Source organism: Nymphalis io, chromosome 8 (genome assembly GCF_905147045.1).
Source record: "Nymphalis io chromosome 8, ilAglIoxx1.1, whole genome shotgun sequence".
Lineage (NCBI taxonomy): Eukaryota > Metazoa > Arthropoda > Insecta > Lepidoptera > Nymphalidae > Nymphalis > Nymphalis io.
In genome coordinates, this window is record NC_065895.1 from 11081461 (window position 1) to 11101906 (window position 20446).

Here is a 20446-nt window from a genome sequence, read left to right on the forward strand (position 1 = left end):
GTCACGGGTGAGTAGTTAAGCGATTTCTTACAGAAAGCCTTACCTTCTCCTCAAAAAAAAAGGGGAGGAGGCCTTAGCCCAGCAGTGGGACATTCACAGGCTGTTACTGTTACAGAAAACATTTCTATTGTACGTATACAAACAATATAGATTATCAACTCATAGTTAAAACTAACTTGATTATAAAGTATCAACTAGATTTCTCTTTAGCTCCTATTAAGAGATTAACCCTTCTTACACAAACTTTAATTCCATAAGCAAATAAATTACAAACGAACTTATACTTGTATAAACCTCAGAAGTCAGAAATAAACATCATTTGAACTAACCAAATATTTAATTATTATTATTACAATCTAACTAAACATAAATAATATTAATGAAAAAAAATGTTCTTAAAATTTAGAATAATATATCACGATCTACCAGGGTACCAATTATACTCATTTATATGGTTGAAGCTAACCAAGAGTCTTCTACTAAATTATAACGGTTACGATACGTTCCCGATTCTATTCCGATCCAACTGCAATCGTTTCAATTTGATTGTGAGAAAGTAAAAATTTATTAGTAGAATTGAACTTCAGTGAGCTGCACCTGTTGTGGATTCGAGCTGACTCAGTCAGTTAGTCAGTCGCGGTTAACCCCGAATACAGTGCATACCATAAATATATTCGTATATACAGTTTTGATTATATATAAGACAAATATATATAATGCATATTAGCATTATTATTATATTGTTTTAACGTCAGGTACTCTCACAATCTCATCAAGAATTGATATTTTTATTTATTTATTTTTTTGATAATGTAATTTCGATTTGTTTTTTAAAGTAAGTAAATATTATATCAGACATCTTTATTGATCAATGTAATTATTGATTCACTGTATTTTTGACGTTATTAAAATATTAGACATGCTGTAATTACCTGTATTTAAAAGTTTTATTTATTACATCATTATTTGTTATCTATCTCTTCTATGTATTAAAAAATTGTTACTTTTGTAAGCAGTCATATAATAAGTAAATAAACATTCCAAGAGCGAAGCCAAGGAGATTAACGCTTGTAAGTACAATGAAAACTATCTAGGTCCCATTTTAAACACACAAACTAAATGTACACACATCCCGCAACTTCAAGTGTATATTCGTAACTTAGATAAACTTTGGACAAGGTAAATCTAAATGATGTATAAACATTACCTAAGTTAATGGTCAGAATAAAATAAAATACTTAATGTGTAAATGTTATATTTACTTATTAGAGGTTTGCTAGCGGATGTTACATAAACTATTTCTTTAAAAAATCATTTACTAAAACTAGAAACACTGCATGCATAGTGTTCTTGCGCCGATTACAATTTCATAACAATATCAGAAAAACAAATATTTTAAAAAAATGACAAATAATTATAATATATAAAATAAATTATAAATAAATGATTTGATAGATTGAGCTAGTCAATATAGTTTTTATCTTACAATATATCTGTCATCTTATACATAAGAGCATTTTGAGCACTGTAAACAGAAGCTAAAGTTTTGATATTTTAAAAAACAAAAATAAAAAGTCTTAACAGTTAAATAAAACACTAAAATCTTACTTCTCTAGAAAGCAAATCCGCCGCAAGTCCGGAAGAATAAAAATAAAGTCATAATTAAACTCTAAGTATCTAATAAACAAAATCTATATCAATCGCTAAGTCATAAACTTCCCTTCAACAACAGCGCTATTTCATCCGACCTCGCAAGTTCACCTGACATCCTGACAAGTGACGATCATTATGTGGTCACCACTAACCGCCTTAACCTTTACCTCTGGCTCTTCCCTTCCGGGTTTTTATACCGTATGGTATGATCTTTCTACCTTGATATCTATAAGAGTGAGAACAGTGAATTAATAATAATTGGTATAAATTCTTTTGCAGAATAAGTTATGATAATTTCATTGCATTTACATACTTATATAGAGAAGTTATTTAAAGTTAACTCGAGTTTTTTTTTTATTTCGATGTTATGTTCCTTTGTTCTATGTTGACATGCCAAGTACATATATTTAAAAAAAAAGATGTGAGATTCAGATGTCTTATTTCAATAATGATATGACTTTATACAAGCTCGCCTGGGTAATTTATTATTATTTCGAAAACATATATTTGTTTATTATAATATGTATTAATATATAAGAGACGTGTATTTATCAGATAAGCGTACTTAATATTTTGAGCATATTTATGAAACATATATCATCAGGTATTCTTTGTTGGTTTTAATGATTCGGATTCAAGGGCGAGTGTGCCAGTGTGCCTATAGCATAAGGGATATAACATCATAGTTTCCTACTTTACAATTTAAAGCTGGGAACATATAATTGGAAAAAGAAACACACGTACTTTGTTACGTAACGTAAAGAGACATGAGACGACTGACTATATGTATAATTAGTTATATTTATATATTATAAAATAACTTTTTATTCAATATTATATTAATATACCGGAAACATAAAAGCCCACTGCCGAGCTTAGGAATCATATAGGGAGAAGATAATTTAACTACGTTGCTGCTTCAAAAAATATTTACCATTCCTTACCAAAGCATCACCAATCTTGGAAACTAAGGTGTTACGTCCCATGCACCTGTAACAATAATACTACGTAATGCTCTTTGGTGGTAAATTATAAGATGAGTGAGACAAAACTTTACCACCAGGTAACCTCAAAAATAAATTGTTCACAGAGAAAACATGTAAAATTAAAATTTAAACTAACTAAAAAAATGAGAATTACACTCAAAATCCTTGTTCTTAATCAAAATAAATTACTCAAAATAGCAATTATTCAATACCGATATAAATCAAACTGAAAAACACATTATAATTCATTGCCAAACGAATTTTTGCATCAATCATCTTAACGGCCTCAGCTATAATCGCCGAATTCGTTCTAACGTGCGATGCGATGCGACCCTGCGAGCTGCGACAAATATTATTGTTAATGCGATTCAATGCCGCACTGAGGCCGTTGTCTGACTCAGCCGTCATTTTTACGTCATTTTCATCCTGTTATCCCAACGCCTTCTGGACCTGGATAAATACCAAACATAGCTTCATTATGAGTTAATATAAATAATAACTGGAGAAATATTTATTCAACTAATATAAAAAAACACTTAAACGAGTGATACCTAACAGCTCCAGCAACATAAATATACGTTAAATAAAAAAAATTAAAACAAAGCATTTAGTACATTTATGAAAAAATTGGATATTTAATACTCTATATGTTATTGTCATCAGCAGCATGAGGTTGCATGTGTCGGATGAAAATCTGTCACTTGTGTATCCTCCAACCCGCATTAGAGCAGCGTGGTGGAATGAGCTCCACCTTCTCCTCACATTAGGAGGCTGTTACTTTACTTTACACCATTATAGTTTCTGCAATCGGCTTAGTAAAAACTTTAATATTGAAGTGCAAGATTTGACCCACACATACTAACAAGTGGAGTGGCAAAAAAGTAGTTGTTCCCTTGGTGGTAGTGGTGGTGGCCTTGCGCAAGCCCGTCTGAGTAGATACCGCTCATCACATTTCTATCACAAAACAGCACTGCTTAGTATCTTTGTTGTGTACCGGTTTATAGGGTAATACATAACACGGTCATATATATTATTTCCTAAGGTTGGTGGCGCATTGACGATGTAAGGGATGGTTAATATTTCTTAGAGTGCTAATATCTATAAGTGGTAGCCCTACTGGTGGTAGGCCTTTGTGCAAGCTCGTCTGGGTAGGTACCACCCACTCATCAGATATTCTACCGCAAAACAGCAATACTTGATATTGTTGTGTTCCGGTTTGAAGGGTGAGTGAGCCAGTGTAATTACAGGCACAAGGGACATAAAATCTTAGTTCCCAAGGTTGGTGGCGCATTGGATATGTAAGCGATGGTTGACATTTCTTACAATGCCAATGTCTAAGAGCGTTGGTGACCACTTACCATCAGGTGGCCCATATGCTCGTCCGCCTTCCTATTCTATAAAAAAAAAAAAAAAAAAAAAAAAAAAAAAAAAAAAAAAAAAAAAAAAAAAAAAAAAAAAAAAAAAAAAAGAAAAAAAAAAAAGTGGTGGTGACAGCTTACCATGAAGTGTACCATTTGGCAGTCCGCCAATATATTTTAGATAAAATAAATGTTAAAAATCAACCATGGCTCCAGAACCAGGATATTTCAATAAAATCAAAAAACATACTTTTTAAAGTAAGATCATATTCGTAACTGCTCTAATGGAAAAGTCGAGAACTTTTTCTTGATTATTTAAGACGTGGCTAAGTCGAATCCATTATCTGCGCTTAAACCCAAATAAGATCAGGCAGATATATTACATTAAAACGGTTTATTATCATACGGTACGGTTTTATTATGAATATAATTATTTGTTTTATCAGCATTAAAAATAAACTCAACTGTGAAAATTTTATGCTATAATTAAACAAGCAATGCTTACAAATACCAGTCGATAATTTTAAAAATATCCATGCAAAAAAATCTACGAGTTTCCTTATCACGTTCCGTTGTAATTAAAGACATGATTAAAGGAGCTAAAAATATTTCAGCAATATTATTTTAAATTAATATGCTTATAGTCTATCTTTCCTTGATCCCATATCAAAAATCATTGACCATTCGGATAGAGATATGATTCTTAGTAAGTCATTAAATAAATAATTATTTTTACAATTTAAAATAAATAAGGAAAATTATTATTAAATATGTAATTGAACTTTTAGCACGCAAAAAATCTCAATATGTCTTACGTTTACAATTATTAAATCCCAAAAAATGCTTAAACTATTATTTTTTTTTAATTTTTAATGCAAATGAAAGTTTTATTTATGTCCATTGATATTTTTATTATTAAGAAATAAATAGTATATTTCAAATATTAAGATTCACTGGCCGCCACTCTCTGTATGTGTTCGCGGTAATTCTAAGAACTTCTGTGTGTGAATTTTAATTCTGTTTTTATTAATAGACTATTGTATGGGTATTTATATACTAATAATTAAAGAGGAACATATAATAATTCGCGTGTTTATATAATTTATGTAAATTAGTATGATATTTGTCGATTATGTCGAAGAAAACCTGTCTTCTAAAAATGTAAGGGTGAGTTGTTACATTTAAAGTGTTCGAGTATTTCGGCAATTAAAATATGTGAATTTGTTAATGATTCTCTCAAACTGAAATAGATTTAGTTTTTAATTTAATTTAGCGTGTAACGATGAAGCCGAGACTACAGACTGCCTATAAAGGCTCCTTAAAAATTCCAAATAAAACAAAAAGTATTCTAAAGAATAGTCCACTTTACTACACATATTATGTATGTCTGTATCAACACAGTACAACTTTTTTCAATTTTAAATACAAAAGTTAAATTAGTAAATAAATACCACGATAGCCGCGTAATTAAAAGGTGACAGCATTTATCCATTGTCTCTGGACAAACCTGACTTGATTCACGTGAATTTTCCATCATATAATTAAAGAAAATATAAGAGATACTTGTTATATTCAGTCCTATGATTTTTTAAATTACAAATTTTTAAAAGATGTATTATAAGTATACTCATTTTCCAGAAGTTTAATTTTAGAATATATAACCAGGCCCGGACTTAGATCCCCTAGGCAATTTGACATTTAAGGCCTCCTTTCCGAAGTGGTTAGAGCAAAATTATATTATTTTTGGCTTGACGCTCGGCTGGCGGGGCACCAAGACTTTGTAGACCCAGGCACAAATCCGGGGCTGAATATGACACCACAGAGTGCTTTTAAATAGAATTGATACAAAATTTCATAAAAAAATATTGTATACATAGAACATTATTGCGCTTTCCAACAACATATTACATTAAATGCAAATATAATCTCATCTTTATGAGTTGTTTAAGTTAAAAACCGAAGCGCAATTGGGAATTTAATATATTTTTTTAGATTTTTAAACTGGCCATGAAAGGGATCTAGTTTTGTTTATATTTAAGTAGACGTTGTTTTGAAACAGAATTGAACAACGATAATGGGGTCATTCGCTAGGGTTGACTATCGGCCTCGCGTGATAAGTTTCAATACGCATAATATTATATACATACCTACGTCATAAACTTTAACATAATTTTATTATTATATGTTTTAACATAATTATATATTAACATAAATCTTCTAGCGTACGTAACACACCTCTGGGGTGAAGCTATCGACAAGCATGGAGAATCGTTGGCTGTCAGCCTAGATATCTCCAAGGCTTTCGACAGGGTCTGGCAAATTCTCGCAAAAAAATATTATAAATTGATATAATTTATCTTTAGGTATTTAAATTATTTCCACAATGAATGTGTTATTAAAAAAAGGAATGAGAAGTAATATAAATCAATATTATAAAAAGGAAACTGTCTATCTGTTATCATGACCTAAAAGCATAACCGATTGTGATGAAAGTTAGAAAAAAGTTGCTAGATGGCTTCCACCTTGAATTGGACTAAAATTAAGTCTACTAATATTAATTCTATATTGTAATTTCAAAAAAGAGCTTATTTCTTATGAATCTCTTAAAAGATACACTTGAAAAGTTTTAGTCTTTTGAAAAGTTTTACAAGTTCTACGTGAATTAATAAGAGAAACAAATTTAACACAAATAAAAACAATTAAGTACAAAATATTTTATTATAAATATAATTTTGTAACTTTAACAATTACGATCGTTTTTTCTTTGTTTTTTGTTTATTTTCTGATTTAAATAAGTTAACAAATATCGTAAAAACTAACTTAAATAATTTAAAAATCAGATAGACTACAGACAAAATTAGTAATACCATTAAAATTAGAATACTATAGACATCTAACAGTGAACATTTAAACCATGTGATGTGAGTCGAAGGTAGTGACGGTGGCGCCATTTTGTTTCTTGCTACGTACTCCGTCCAGAAGATGGCGCTGTCCAAGACATTCATAGGCCTATCATGCCAAAGCTTGGAAATTCGTTGAGCATTTTGCTGAATCCTAAGTAAAAAAAATATTGTTACTAGGTTTAGAAATCAAAAAAATGTTATTCTTAAAAAACTGTATGTGTAGGTTTATAGTATTTTTTTATTCAGTAATTGGTTATGATATTTCTATAAGACATTAAATTTTATTCACTTCTAAACTCTTAAAAAAATATTCTAAAATTAACTTAACAAACAGAATAATTTTACGATAAACATTTCTAAAATAGTGAAACCATACAATATAGCTATTTTTATACAGGAAAATATTATTATTATTATTATTATTATTATTATATATATATATATATATATATATATATATATATATATATATATATATATATATTAGATTAGAAGTAGTCAAGGTTTAGGTGATATAGGTATAGCCAAAAATATTTTTAACAACCACAGGAAACTTCAAAATATCTTAGGTATTTAAAGCACTTACTCTGAAGACGACAAATGCTTGATAGCTTCAACCAAATTGTCAGCGTTAAGGTGATCAAAGTGGATAGTTGTACCCAGTCCACTATCAGCCACAGCCGCCGAGTTAGAAAATTGATCTCCAAAGAAAGGAATCGTCAACAATGGCGTCCCACAATGAGCTGCTTCAGAAATACTAAGCATTCCACCGTGAGACACAAATGCTTTTACATTTGGATGACCTAAAATAAACATTTATTTTATTTAAAACTTAACTAATTAATGTATTCGCACGGGTGCAATAAGGGTTACATACTCTACAAACAAAGTTTATATCGTAATACACGCCAGTAAATTTCCGAATCGACATGATTTTTTCCTATATCTTTAACAATTTTCGTCATATTTCAGCAAATTTACACAACTGTTTATGTTCAAACTTTAATGTTTTATATACCTAATACTTCCTCGTGAAACACTTCATCAATTGATTGAAAACAGTATGAAAAACCGTTCGATAGTTTTTTGAATTTATCGCATTCAGACAGACAGATGCGGCGGGCGGACTTAGCATTATATTACGTTGAGATGATTGATTTAATAACGTATTACATTTACATAATATCATACTCATACCCACTCAATGGTAGTGAAAACAACATTTTTTGTCGAAATACTTTTGTTTAAGTTTTTATTAAATAAATAATGAATGCCACATCTAAACGTTGCTATAATAATAGCCGATGAAAATTTTGGATCAACAACGACTCATATGGTAGCGGGAAACCAAAATGCCAAAGTCAATCGGAGTGTCGCTAACGATGATGCTGGCCATGCTTAAAAATACTTTCCGTAAATATATGAAAATATTGCATTGGTTACTATTTTTTAGTGATGGAGAACGATAGAGAAAAAATTGGAGACATTTCAAGGTAGAACCGTGATTCTGACATACATATTTTTTGAAATAGTAATTACAAGCTAGCGATTAGCAAAAAAAAAACTAAAAAACATACGGAAGCAACAAATTTTACAAACAAATCTGAAATTGTTATCAAGAAATTCTCCGACTTGTATGAGTGTCTTTTGTCTTGAATTCTACGTATCTATCGTATCTCGTTGATAACCGGAACAATGTATACTATTATATAACATTATCTAAATTTAGCTCAAGGTCGAGGGCCGTGCTAACATAAAGTTTCAGTAGAGTTTATAGTCAACCGCAAAAGATCCTAGTATATATTATATCGCATACATATGTATATTGCATGCTTAATTAATCGTCTTATAAAAGTTATTTGTATTTATGCCAAATTGCTATGAATAGTTTTACAGCAGATATATAATATATTATTGTTATTTATACATCCAAAAACGCCCAAAAAACAGCTAAGTCTAGATAGTGAATAATATATATAATATTTTTTTTTGAATTATTTGGATTTTGTTTAAATATCTCACGAGCAAGCACCATAGCGCTTTCACGTGCTTAGTTAAAATTATTGCGAGCTCGACGGTGAATATAAATGACTTGAGGAAGGAAGTCTTGAATTAAATTCTGCCATTTGCATATTTACTGTAAACCAAAATAAGCCTCTAGCAATAGGACTTTTCCAGATTGATACTGGTATATACGATAGTTCTATCCCATTTTACGCATTATATGTTTCATTTAAAAATATGTAAAGAAGTCTTTATTTTTTTTAAGTAAATTTACCGGATTTACATAAAAACTACCAAAACATTACTGTATATATATACCTATTCGCGAAAGAAAAATTATATTGTGATGCTGTGTATTTAATTACACATATATCTCATTATTTAATATTGAAAAAAAATACAAAGTATTATAATCGATTTCTTTTTCCTCTACTTTAGATTTGCCCACAAGAACATTCGCTTGCAATTAAATTCTAATTGATTTCATAGAAAATTATGCGTAATGATGCTAACATAGTATTATTTCCAATTTCGTGAATATTTTCTGCTTATTAATGTCATAAAATAAAAATATTATCCAGTTTTAGGAGTTTAAGCATCAAAGACTTGGTGCTTATTACATCTACGCTCATCTAACATCACGCTGTCTCAACTGTAGATACCTGCCAGTAACCATCGCTTTAGTTTCACCGCTAAGCAAGAGTGGAATTACTTACATGAATTAAGAAGTGTAGTGTGGTGCTCAGATTAGAAGCACTACCCTCAGATACTATTCAAGTTCTCTATACACTGAGCCATCTGTGATCTCAGCTCCATGTTTTATTTAAAGACTTATAAGCTATACTTACATAAAATGTCTAATTGAGGGAACCAGCTGCTTGTTAATAAATTATCATTACTGACTGAAAACGTCGGGTCTTCCAACTTCCAAAGGACCTTTTGGGGGATTTTCTTAAACGCGAGAATAAATTGTTCCATTTTATTCTTCGACATAGTGCTCGTTTTTAAATTAGATCCAAAGCTAACGTAAACAACACCGTGCTTCGCACTGGATATAAACTTTTCTATATCCTAAAAAAATGTAGAATTAATAAATATAAATAGGTAAAATATTTATTATGTTAATTATACAACAAATATAAAATATTTTCTTAATCTTAATCAGGGATTCTATTGATTATTAAAAAATTAAAACTCAAAAATTAGAAACTTGTCAGAAATCGTTTAAACTAAAAGCCAAGCCATCGTGGGATTAAAACAAACGGTGGTTATACAAATTTCATGATTGCTAGTGTTTGTACTTAAGGAAATCGGAAAATTTGTTATTTCATATTTCGAACCATATTTACTTAATTTAGATAATAGTTGATTGAAATCATATTCGCTATGTAGTATGTGCAGTATGTACTTATAGGTTTTTCGATTCGACTTAGAAATAATAGTATATTGCGCTTATAAATCTTTATTTATTTTAAATTTAAAATAGCGGAAAAATTATAAATTTTTACATTCCTCATTTGTTTTGTGATATCTTATCCTGTATGACTCTTCGAATATTTTATTTTCTCTGACATCACTTCGATGTTAAAGTTTATATATTTATAGTTTATACCATATTAGAGAAGGTTAATTTGTCCAATTAACGTTATAAACAATAACGTCACGTTTGAAATTTAACGTTATATTTTGAAACAGATAAATAAATAATTAATCAAACACTAAACTCAACAGCACTTCTAGTCTTATTATGTCTTTTTTTTTTCTTTATCTTATAGGTAGGCGGACTGGTAAATGGGCTACGTAAATGATGTTAAGTATTCACCACCACCCACAGACAATGGCGATGTAAGAAATATTAACCATTCCTTACATCGCCATTGCGCCACCAACCGTGCGAACGAAGATTTTATGTGCCTGTAGTTATACTGGCTCACTCACCCTTCAAGCCGAAACACAATAATACTAAATTTTGATACTTAGTATTGTTGTGTTTCACTACTGTTGTATATAAACACACTATAATATACTTTAATAATTGCTGTTTAGGGGTAGAATATCTGATGAGTGGGTGGTACCTACCCAGACGAGATTGCACAATGCCCTACCACCAAGTAAATCTAAATTATTTTAAATAAAATAAAAAAACCTGTAATGTAATACACATACAACAATAATGAGCATACCTCGGGCACTGGCTGCGGTTTACCGATATGCATTCCAGCAATTTCAAGTAGCTGCGGTGCAAGTAACCTAGATCCAGTTATTGAATAATGTTGATAAGCAAACAACATTTTCATCCTGTCCCTAGCTATCTTCTCCACGTCCAACGCAATATTTGGAAGATTCTTTTTAAATGTCTCATAAATAGATCTATGTAGTTGCCATAAACCAATCGTGTTCGCATATACATTCATAAGATAACTCTCAACTTTCTGATATACGGACGGATTCGTCCCCGAGTTTGAGAAATAAAATGCATTCGATGCAATATCGAACGGAACCCCAAGCCTTGAATAAGACCAAGGTAGCATAGTGTGCGACGTTATTCCAATAATAGGTGCATCGTACAACGCAGCCGCATAAACAAGTCCACAGTCACTCATGAATTGCTCAACAAATATCACATCAAACTTATCTTCTCTTTTCCGAAACGCCTCAACATGTTTATTACTAAAAAAAAGTTCACAATCCTGCTTCACATTCATTGGACCTATTGTAAAATGTACTTTGAAATTTAATAAATGCGAAAACGAGGAAGTTTTATTTTCAAAAAAAGACATTTCTGGGAATGGGGTAATTGGTGCGTTAATGTTAATGAACTTTAAATTTGGTACAGGATTCTTTTCGGGAAAGTTATTGATAACTGTGACTGAGTGTCCTCGGATAGCTAGTTCACGAAATAGCGTCTGGAAGGCCATGTAATGGCTTTTGAGAGGCAAAGACACTATAGCTAGTATATTCAAAGCACTAACATAATTCAAAACTTGTGATAATACTACGAAGATTAAAACAAACACGAGCTTGTAACGAGTCATAGTGCGTTGACGGTTCAACGACCTCTAGCTTTTAATTTTCACGATTTGACGGTCTGCCTCACCGGCGGACAGCTGTTAACTGAACTAAAATAATTTATATAATGATCATTGCTCGTGATGACGAGTTCCGTCTATAATAATATTGACATTATATAAATTTCATTGTACATATTATATGTTTAATAAAAACGGCTGATTTCTTGTCCGTTGCTCTCGATAAAATTCTTCGTTATAAATATGAACCGGCTATATACCATATTCATTCATTTTCATATTCATTCATTCATTTTGTAAAATTACGATTCAAAATGCTGTAAGACTGTAAGAGCCAGCTTAAATAATGTTCAATATCTTAATATTGTCCTAACTATTGTCTTAAAATAAAATTTTAAACCCATTACAAAATCTCATGGTCAGTACATATAGAGCACAATACTCAGAAATCTTTTTATTCAACATGTCTGACATGTATGCAGCATTTAAAAAGGCTATAATTAAAAAAGATAAAAATACAACTTAAAAGTATATATAATTGTGTAATCCAAATTTTGGTTTTAGTTACAGGTTATAAAATACTTAATATAATGTATTAACTGTTAGATTACCAAATAAATAAATAAATTACAAACAGTTAATCTAATATTAACAAACCTTGTGTATTTGAACTAATTCATTTATAATTTCTAGCTTTATACAGTGAGAAAGTTGAAAACAGAAAGTGCTAAATGATCTCTGAAGAAAAAAAATGTTATTCATTACTATAAATAGAACGTGTAATTGTAATATGATAACAAAGTTTTTTACGGCAGATATAAAACATGCCACGATTCCATTGTGTCGATAATCCTATAGCACCTTTTTGGTTAATATTTAAAATATATATATGAACATAATATTCACAACATTAGTAACGCATAGTTAAAATAAATACGTACCTGAAATGAAATGTTATTTGTACATATTATTTTTGAATATTGCTTTACTTGAAGGTATTCGCTCATAACCAAACGTACCACGCCTAATGCAGATGTCAATTAATTAACCAAATAAAAAATAGTTATTTTAGTGTCAAAGCAGAAGCAGAAAAGAAGGCTTGGAGCTTATTCCATTATTCCAACACGTTACTCCAATGCAAGTACATAATACAGCGTACAAATGCATGAGTCACATGCAGTTTAACGATGCTTTCTGCCGCCCAGCACGAGACGAATACAAAACACTTTAGCACATGAAGACTCAATGGTGCTTGCCCGGGTTTGTACGTAGTAGTCAATTGAACATCTCGACTTTTCAAGTAGATACATAATATATATGTACATATTATATTCAAAGGAACCACTTTTATATATAACTTGTAATCCTGTACCTAATGTCATATTAAATAAGCAATTAATTTATTTCATGTACCTCGGAAACGGCTCGTAACGATTTGGGTCAAATTTTGTATTTAGATAAAGATTTACTCTTAAATTTTGTCAATATGTAATTTTTAGTAAAAGTAGGTTTTTTTTATAAATAACGTCTAGACATGCGATATTCTGTCGTGCAGGTACCAAGTATATAATATGAACAATACTTCCACTTACATAATTAATACATAACTAATGTGCTAGTTGATATAAATAACTATTCACTCATACACAAAAAGGTGATTACAATGAAACAAATAGTAAATATACACACAATTTGTTTAATACATAAAATTAAAAATAAAAGCTTATTATACAAATAAATAAATTTTGAATAGAAAATTATAAAACAATAATTTTATCATTAAAACAACCTCTTTTGAACGATATACAAACAGACGGCTAGAAAGAAGAGGAATGCGAAAAACATGATCACTTTATCAGTGAACTCTCTTCGTCCATACTTCTTCAAAAGTTTACTTGACTGCGTGATTGTACTGCCTGTGTTTTGAAGTTCTGCTTGCGTGCCCTAAGACAAAAGTAATAACATTAAATATCAAATCAAACGTTTCTTTTTATTATAATAGGTAGACAGACTGGCAAAAAGGCCATCTGATGCTAAGTGGTCACCACACACAACTGCCCACAAATATTGACACTAGGAAATATTTAAAGTATTGTGCCTGTAGTTACCCGTGCTGTATATAGTAATACTAAAGTAGTTACAGTTGAAAATTGTAATTAAAACCCCTACCACCAGTAAAATAGCACTTACATGCACCGTGGAGCTAGAAGACACCAAGCTATCTAATGTGTCTTGACTCCGCTGGGTTGTTGCTGCTAATTGTCGACTAATAGAGAGCAGTTGTTCGGTTACCCCTGGTTATAAAAATAATTTTATTAACTTCGTTCTTACAACAAAATAGTTACATGCTAAACTTATTTTTTATTTGTTGAACATATATAAGCTTTATTTATAATTAACACTTTATTCATAATGAACACAAAGCAAGTTTTTCTGTTTGTTTGTTACACTATCACGTCTCAACTACTAAGGTAATTGTTCTAAAATATTGTATATGGTTGTCGGGGATATAGAAAAGGACATAGCATACCTAAAACCTCCCACATACCCAACATGCGAGGATGCAAAGATTCGGGTGGAACCTAATTTGATATAAAGTTAAAATGATTCCCTGAAATTTATTTTCGTTTTCCATACCATGTAGAATCCTTTACGGTTTTGGCATTAAATTTTTCCTCAGCTAATGTTATTTTGTCATAATTTTTGCAATATAAATTTTATACTTTAGATATTTTATATACCTAAATATTAAGAAAATAATAACAAACAAAATAACATTTCTAGTGCTGCTACGAGAGTTTAAGCTGTTTTATTCTGAATTTAGTCACTGTGTGTCTTACTAAATGAAACTAGTACCTGTAGACATTTTCAATAAGCCATCTCGGTCAACTTTCTTTTTCCTATTTCTTAAAACAACTTCTTCTCCTTCACCTGCCTTCAATAAATCGTCTCTCTGAGCTCTCTCAATTGCAAACATACTACATATATTTGCGTCTTTAAATTCTTTAAGGAGGCTGAAAAAGTATTTTTATAAAATAAAATATCCTATTTTAATTATTGTTTTACCTTTTAATTTATTGTTATTTCTTTTCTTATTATTATTAATCCGAACCTCTTATAACCTTAACTGATGGTTTCGACTTCAAGCCTGGGCCACCACTGAATTTTGCACATGCTTAGTTTGTTTTTATAATTCAAATTGTGCTCCGAAGTGGAGGAACACATTGTGATGGAAACCTGTATGTGGTGGATGAAAATATGTACCAGTTTCAATCAATTATTTACATTAAAGTTAATTTTATACAATTTTTCTTCATTCAATTGGAATTCTTCTAGGTGATAGAGCTTCATGCAAGCCTGTCTGGGTAGGTACTGTCCACTCAGCAGATATTCTACCACTAAGCAGCAATAATTAATATTGTTGCATTCCAGTATGTAAGAAATATTATTATTTTTTTACATTGCGGTTTGGTGAATTCATGCCATAACTACTTGTAGTAAAAATGTAATAAGCTGAAGTTTTATTACACTTTTACTACAATGAACAGTACCATTTATTAATACATTTGTTTTTTAAATGTTTTTCTTATTACAACTTTAATTAAATTAAATACCCGGCTAATAGATGCCTCTGAGAAACCGCCTCCAGAAAATATTTTTGATCATTCATATCAGTAGCATGAGCATCTAAATTATCTAATTCTTCCCTTAATAAAGTTATTTTAGCTCTGCCTTTTTCATTAAGTTCATTTAAAGTTTCCATAGAATCTTGACACTCCAAAATGTCCTAAAATTAAAGAAACGAAGTATTATTACCTGAGACGGAAGTAAAATACATACATACATACATACATACAGATGTTTGTTATAAAGATCTTCAGTATATTGCAGAAAAGTTACTGATAATATTTATATTATTTATTTTTTATTAGATAAACAAGCAACATATCTTCAATAAAGAGAATGGAATATATACATCTCAGCGTATAGTATTATTGTAAAGCGTAATGTAGATAACAGATTACTTGCCTGAATTATAGCTTTCACCTCAAAATGATAGGTTGCTAAATTTTGAACAAAAGTATCATAGATTTCGTCTGGTTCGTCTTGTTTTTCATTACGAACTTCTTCAATTTTTTCTAGATGATTTAAATCTAAAGTTAACATCATTTTTAGACGATTCCTTTGATGATTTTTATATGGAATTTAGATTTATTATTATTTGTCAATGTTTAGTTGTTAAAATGTCAATGTCAGTGTCACTGTTATCTCGAATAGTTTATTTTTATTTTAAATATGTTTCACTTGAATTAGGGCAAAAGAATGACACCGTTCAGCCTTATTGTTGAAAAATTATCTTTATAAAAAACAACTTTGGAGGCATACCTTAAATTGGTAAGTTATTCAGATACTTGAAAAAAAAAGGACATTTGTATTAGAATATTTGCCATAGAAGATGTTGCCGCCGTTCTTGTAATAGAAGGTTATAAGGTATTATTTTTATTTATTAGGTAACCCCACAGTTACTCACAAACATACCATATTATATAAAGTATTATATATTATAGGCATTAATCATATAAATGTAGATATTTCTTTTATAATTCTTCTAATTATTTTATTGTCATAGTATTAGGTATGAATTACGATATTAGTATATACTTAATTATGTGTAAAAAGTTTTTTAACTGTAAAATTATTATAACTAGATTCGTAGTACTTTAATCCTGATGTAGTATTGTAAAAATCTAACACTCCCTTTTAAAAAGCATAAAATTTTCCAGAAATAACTTACGTTAAACTAGCTTTTTTTTTTTTTATAGAATAGGAAGGTGGACGAGCATATGGGCAACCTGATGGTAAGTGGTCACCAAACGCCCTTAGACATTGGCATTCTAAGAAATGTCAACCATCGCTTATAGCCAATGCGCCACCAACCTTGGAAACTAAGATTTTATGTCCCTTGTGCCTGTAATTACACTGGCTCACTCACCCTTCAAACCGGAACACAACAATATCAAGTATTGCTGTTTTGCGGTAGAATATCTGATGAGTGGGTGGTACCTACCCAGACGAGCTTGCACAAAGCTCTACCACCAGTAATAAAAAAAAAAAACACATAGCTCACAAACGTAGTTATTGATGATTATAATTTTGCCTCGCTGTACTTAATTTAATTACCTGCCATTTTTAAGTGTTATTATTAAAATGAAATAAAAGTATTTTGGTATTACTTTTTAATGAATATGCATAAAAATATGACATAACTTACTTCGAACAATAAGATAATTATTGTAACGAAAAATTAAGTTAAGTCTTAGAGAAGTCATTGTTCTAGAACAAGACATATAATATGCGTGTTGTGTTTGCGAATGTGATTTATAATTTTGCTGCTATAATAATTATAATAATAAAATAAAAAATATTATCTTGCTGCTATAATAATATTGATATTGAAGACCCAGAAAATTAATCCACAACATCATTTAGGACAGCAAAAATTGAATACGCATTGTAGAGTGCCTGAAAATAGAAAAAGATTATAAATATAATTTAACATTTTTCTGTCAATGTAATATAATAATCATCATGAAAAAATACCTGACTGTATGTTTGAATACACATAATCGTCATACCACCGGCGCTCAGGATTAACGGTCTCTGCGCAGCTCTTATAAGGATCAAAAGATCTTTCTGCATGTCTATCGGCCAAGAAGTCCAACCAGACTCGTATGCTGCTTGAGCTATACCTGTACTCTGCGAAGGTTTATTTACTTCCTATGGTTTTTTAAATGTATTTTATTATACTAGATTAAATAGAAACTTACTTGAACTATTAGCTCGTTTCCTAAATAGCAGAAAATGTACGCATTTATAAGAGCCAATCCGAGATATCCTATAAAACTGACCAAAAGGGTTTTTTCCTCTAAGCTCACCTTAAACAATTGAGTAAAATATTGTGACATTGTCTTGCCTATGAAAATAAGTTTTATATATATATATACATATTAGGTGCTTTGTATTGGTTTTTAATTATTACGTGCGAAAAAAAGATATTTAACACGTTAACAGTGTAGCTATGATTATGGAGATAACTCCATAAGTGTAAACGCTAATTGGGGATAATATGTTTTGTTAGGTGTAAAAATGATATACATTATCATTGTTTTTTAATTTTAAGACCCCTTCATATGAAAAAAAACCATCTGGACGAATGAATCATCCGTGGGTCATACGTGTGGCGGTTGGCCAGATATCTAAAACAACGTAGAACAGACTTTTGCGGAACTGTGCGTAAAAATAGACGAGACCTTCCCCCTGATGTGGTCAACGTAACTCTAAAAAAGGGTGAAATTGCAGTAAAACAGAACAGTTTTTTAACTGTGTTGAAGTGGAAGGACCAACGCGATGTACTGGTTATGTCAACATGTCATAATCATGACATGCAAATGTCTACTGGATATAGACCGATTTTGAAGCCTAAAATAGTCATGGAGTATAATCGTGGAAAAAAGGCATTGATGTAGCAGACCAGCTCGCCAGCTACAATTCCCCTGTGCGCAAAACTTGCTTTTGGTATAAAAAAATTGCTGGAGATCTGATGTCAATTTGTGTGATTAACGCAGTATTGATATACAAGGACTTGAATGCACAAAGCAAAGTGACTGTGCTCAAAGGTCATGAAATAATAATTAAACAGTTACTGAGCCTTCAATTTCCTGCACCTTCTGATGGATTATCTACACCACAATGTTCTAGCCAGCCAGCTAGATCTTCTAGATCTAGCCATTCCCTCACAAAAATTCCAAGACGTGACCCAAAAAGAATCTTCAGGAAACGTTGCACTGGCTGTTACAAAGTTTTTATTGAAGAAGGCCGTACAGCAGCGGAATCAGCCCGCAAAGCAAAAAAAACTGATATGGAGTGTCTGGGGTGCCATAAAGCTTTCTGTCTGAATTGCTTTAACAGGTGCCATTAAAAATAAATACGAAAATTATAAAAATAATATAAAATCAATAAATTAGATTAACATATTATTGTTTTATTTTTGCCCAAAATACACGCGACCTTTTATAGTGAAAACTGGCAACCCTTATAAAAAGGTAATCGGGTTTTCACGTATATTTTTTCTTTAGTTCATTACTCACACGTGTAAGTTCATATAAGCATATTAGCTCATACGTGTACAGAGTTACAAACTTTAAACTTGGGAAGGGCTCATGCCCCATTGATGGGGCATTCACGTACGGTGAGTTGCTCAAAATGCCCCATCGATGGGGCATGCACTGTGAACGTGTTAATTATATCTCACCACTGTCACCATTAGCGCATTCAAACATAATTCAATCGTCACAGCCAAATTTTGAATTAAAAAAAACTCCTTGAAGATACTCGTGAACGTCTTAGAATAACTAGGAATTAAAAAATAATAAAATATGTTGGTAAGTTCGACGCAATAAATATACAAATATTATACGTATACGATACCATGCAATACCTCATAATACGAACATGTTTCTTAATTATATTCTTGAATTCATTTCTTACAATTCTCTCTCTTTCTTCAGTATAAGACAAGCTCTTTAATTTTTCTTGCAACTCGATTAATTGATCGCAGAAATACATTACAATACTACAAACGATGCCTTGTATTGCAAACGCTCTGTATAAACAAGGTACTACAAAATAAATAGCTAATATTTGTCCAGCTAGTAGCAAAGACATTCTATTTTTAAATGGATCAAACGGCATCCAAGCTTCGACGGTCATTTCCCCTTTCAATTGACTCAGCATACTAAAAGTTGTGACTAAGCCCGTTGATATCAGAGTGATCATAATAACATGAATGACCATTAAATTTCTTCTATCGAGACTGACCTCGTCACCAGAGTTCCTTATTTCAATGATGAGATTGTTTAGTTGTTTTCTCTTTATTACAAAGAAAAATATCTTGAAAACGAAATTGTACGCGGCGAGGGCTTTGTCTAAATTTGTCATAAGTATAGTTATATCGTGCTTATGCTGATAAGTTCCGATACCAGTCACGGTAATGAAGGCTATTGACAATATATGAAGACTTACTTCATATATTTTATAGAACCGCAATTTACCAATTTCCCAATCGTCTTGTGGCCACAAACCAACCAGAGTTAGATATTTTATATTAAAATCAAATAAATCTGCATTCAGCACAAAACCACTAATTCTCTCCAAGAAAGCCATTTTGAAAATAAAATAATCAAGCGATGTTAGGAAATTATTTAATTGAATTGCCTTTGAATTATCAAAGTTAAAACTTTCATTAGATTTGTTTCAAGAACTTTGTAGAAGGGCATATTGTTACATGCAATTTATAAGTTCTTATAAGTCCAACTACTGGTATTTTTCCAGACAAAACTAATTTAGTATTTTTTTATAATATAATGTAAATAATAATATAACAAACCTATGCAAATGAAATATCTATACAATTATTTAACTTAATATCATGACTTTAAAAATGCTCTTTTTTA

The 20446-nt window shown here is 30.7% G+C and overlaps 3 protein-coding genes across 4 annotated transcripts; all 3 read right to left on the reverse strand.

Annotated features, from left to right (window-relative positions):
- Nucleotides 1-6721: 6721 nt before the first annotated feature.
- Nucleotides 6722-12000, reverse strand: LOC126770006 (UDP-glycosyltransferase UGT5-like). 2 transcript variants are annotated; one of them, XM_050489108.1, is made up of 5 exons: nt 11920-11963; nt 11088-11614; nt 9753-9975; nt 7487-7703; nt 6722-7051 (listed from the first exon to the last, which is right to left on the reverse strand). In XM_050489108.1, the coding sequence occupies exons 2-5, from the start codon at nt 11607-11609 to the stop codon at nt 6745-6747; spliced, it is 1269 nt and encodes a 422-aa protein (XP_050345065.1). In that variant the 5' UTR covers nt 11610-11614; nt 11920-11963; the 3' UTR covers nt 6722-6744. The 2 variants fall into 2 exon arrangements, with proteins under 2 accessions (XP_050345065.1, XP_050345064.1); XM_050489107.1 differs by having other exon boundaries at nt 11088-12000.
- Nucleotides 12001-13609: 1609 nt separating this feature from the next.
- LOC126770077 (vesicle transport protein SEC20) lies at nt 13610-16196 on the reverse strand. Its single transcript, XM_050489230.1, has 5 exons — nt 15963-16196; nt 15548-15720; nt 14790-14947; nt 14124-14227; nt 13610-13877 (listed from the first exon to the last, which is right to left on the reverse strand). The coding sequence occupies exons 1-5, from the start codon at nt 16101-16103 to the stop codon at nt 13713-13715; spliced, it is 741 nt and encodes a 246-aa protein (XP_050345187.1). The 5' UTR covers nt 16104-16196; the 3' UTR covers nt 13610-13712.
- A 1206-nt stretch (nt 16197-17402) lies between these two features.
- On the reverse strand, nt 17403-20156 carry LOC126770043 (odorant receptor 4-like). The gene is made up of 5 exons (XM_050489181.1): nt 19432-20156; nt 19246-19345; nt 17762-17869; nt 17535-17690; nt 17403-17456 (listed from the first exon to the last, which is right to left on the reverse strand). The coding sequence occupies exons 1-5, from the start codon at nt 20154-20156 to the stop codon at nt 17403-17405; spliced, it is 1143 nt and encodes a 380-aa protein (XP_050345138.1).
- Between the last annotated feature and the right edge of the window lie 290 nt (nt 20157-20446).

What these genes read in the sequence shown, in the direction of transcription:
- LOC126770006 (XM_050489107.1), bottom strand. Translation starts at nt 11,939, where the DNA reads ATGACTCGTTACAAGCTCGTGTTTGTTTTAATCTTCGTAGTATTATCA. An exon ending in CCCTCAATTAGACATTTTAT is followed by an intron (nt 7,704 to 9,752) that starts GTAAGTATAGCT and finishes TGTTTATTTTAG; the next exon opens with GTCATCCAAATGTAAAAGCA. An exon ending in AAGCATTTGTCGTCTTCAGA is followed by an intron (nt 7,052 to 7,486) that starts GTAAGTGCTTTA and finishes TTTTTTACTTAG; the next exon opens with GATTCAGCAAAATGCTCAAC.
- LOC126770077 (XM_050489230.1), bottom strand. Translation starts at nt 16,103, where the DNA reads ATGATGTTAACTTTAGATTTAAATCATCTAGAAAAAATTGAAGAAGTT. An exon ending in CAGAGGCATCTATTAGCCGG is followed by an intron (nt 14,948 to 15,547) that starts GTATTTAATTTA and finishes ATACTTTTTCAG; the next exon opens with CCTCCTTAAAGAATTTAAAG. An exon ending in CTTCTAGCTCCACGGTGCAT is followed by an intron (nt 13,878 to 14,123) that starts GTAAGTGCTATT and finishes CTTTTGTCTTAG; the next exon opens with GGCACGCAAGCAGAACTTCA.
- LOC126770043 (XM_050489181.1), bottom strand. Translation starts at nt 20,156, where the DNA reads ATGGCTTTCTTGGAGAGAATTAGTGGTTTTGTGCTGAATGCAGATTTA. An exon ending in ATGCGCTAATGGTGACAGTG is followed by an intron (nt 17,870 to 19,245) that starts GTGAGATATAAT and finishes CAATTGTTTAAG; the next exon opens with GTGAGCTTAGAGGAAAAAAC. An exon ending in GTATTCAAACATACAGTCAG is followed by an intron (nt 17,457 to 17,534) that starts GTATTTTTTCAT and finishes TTCTATTTTCAG; the next exon opens with GCACTCTACAATGCGTATTC.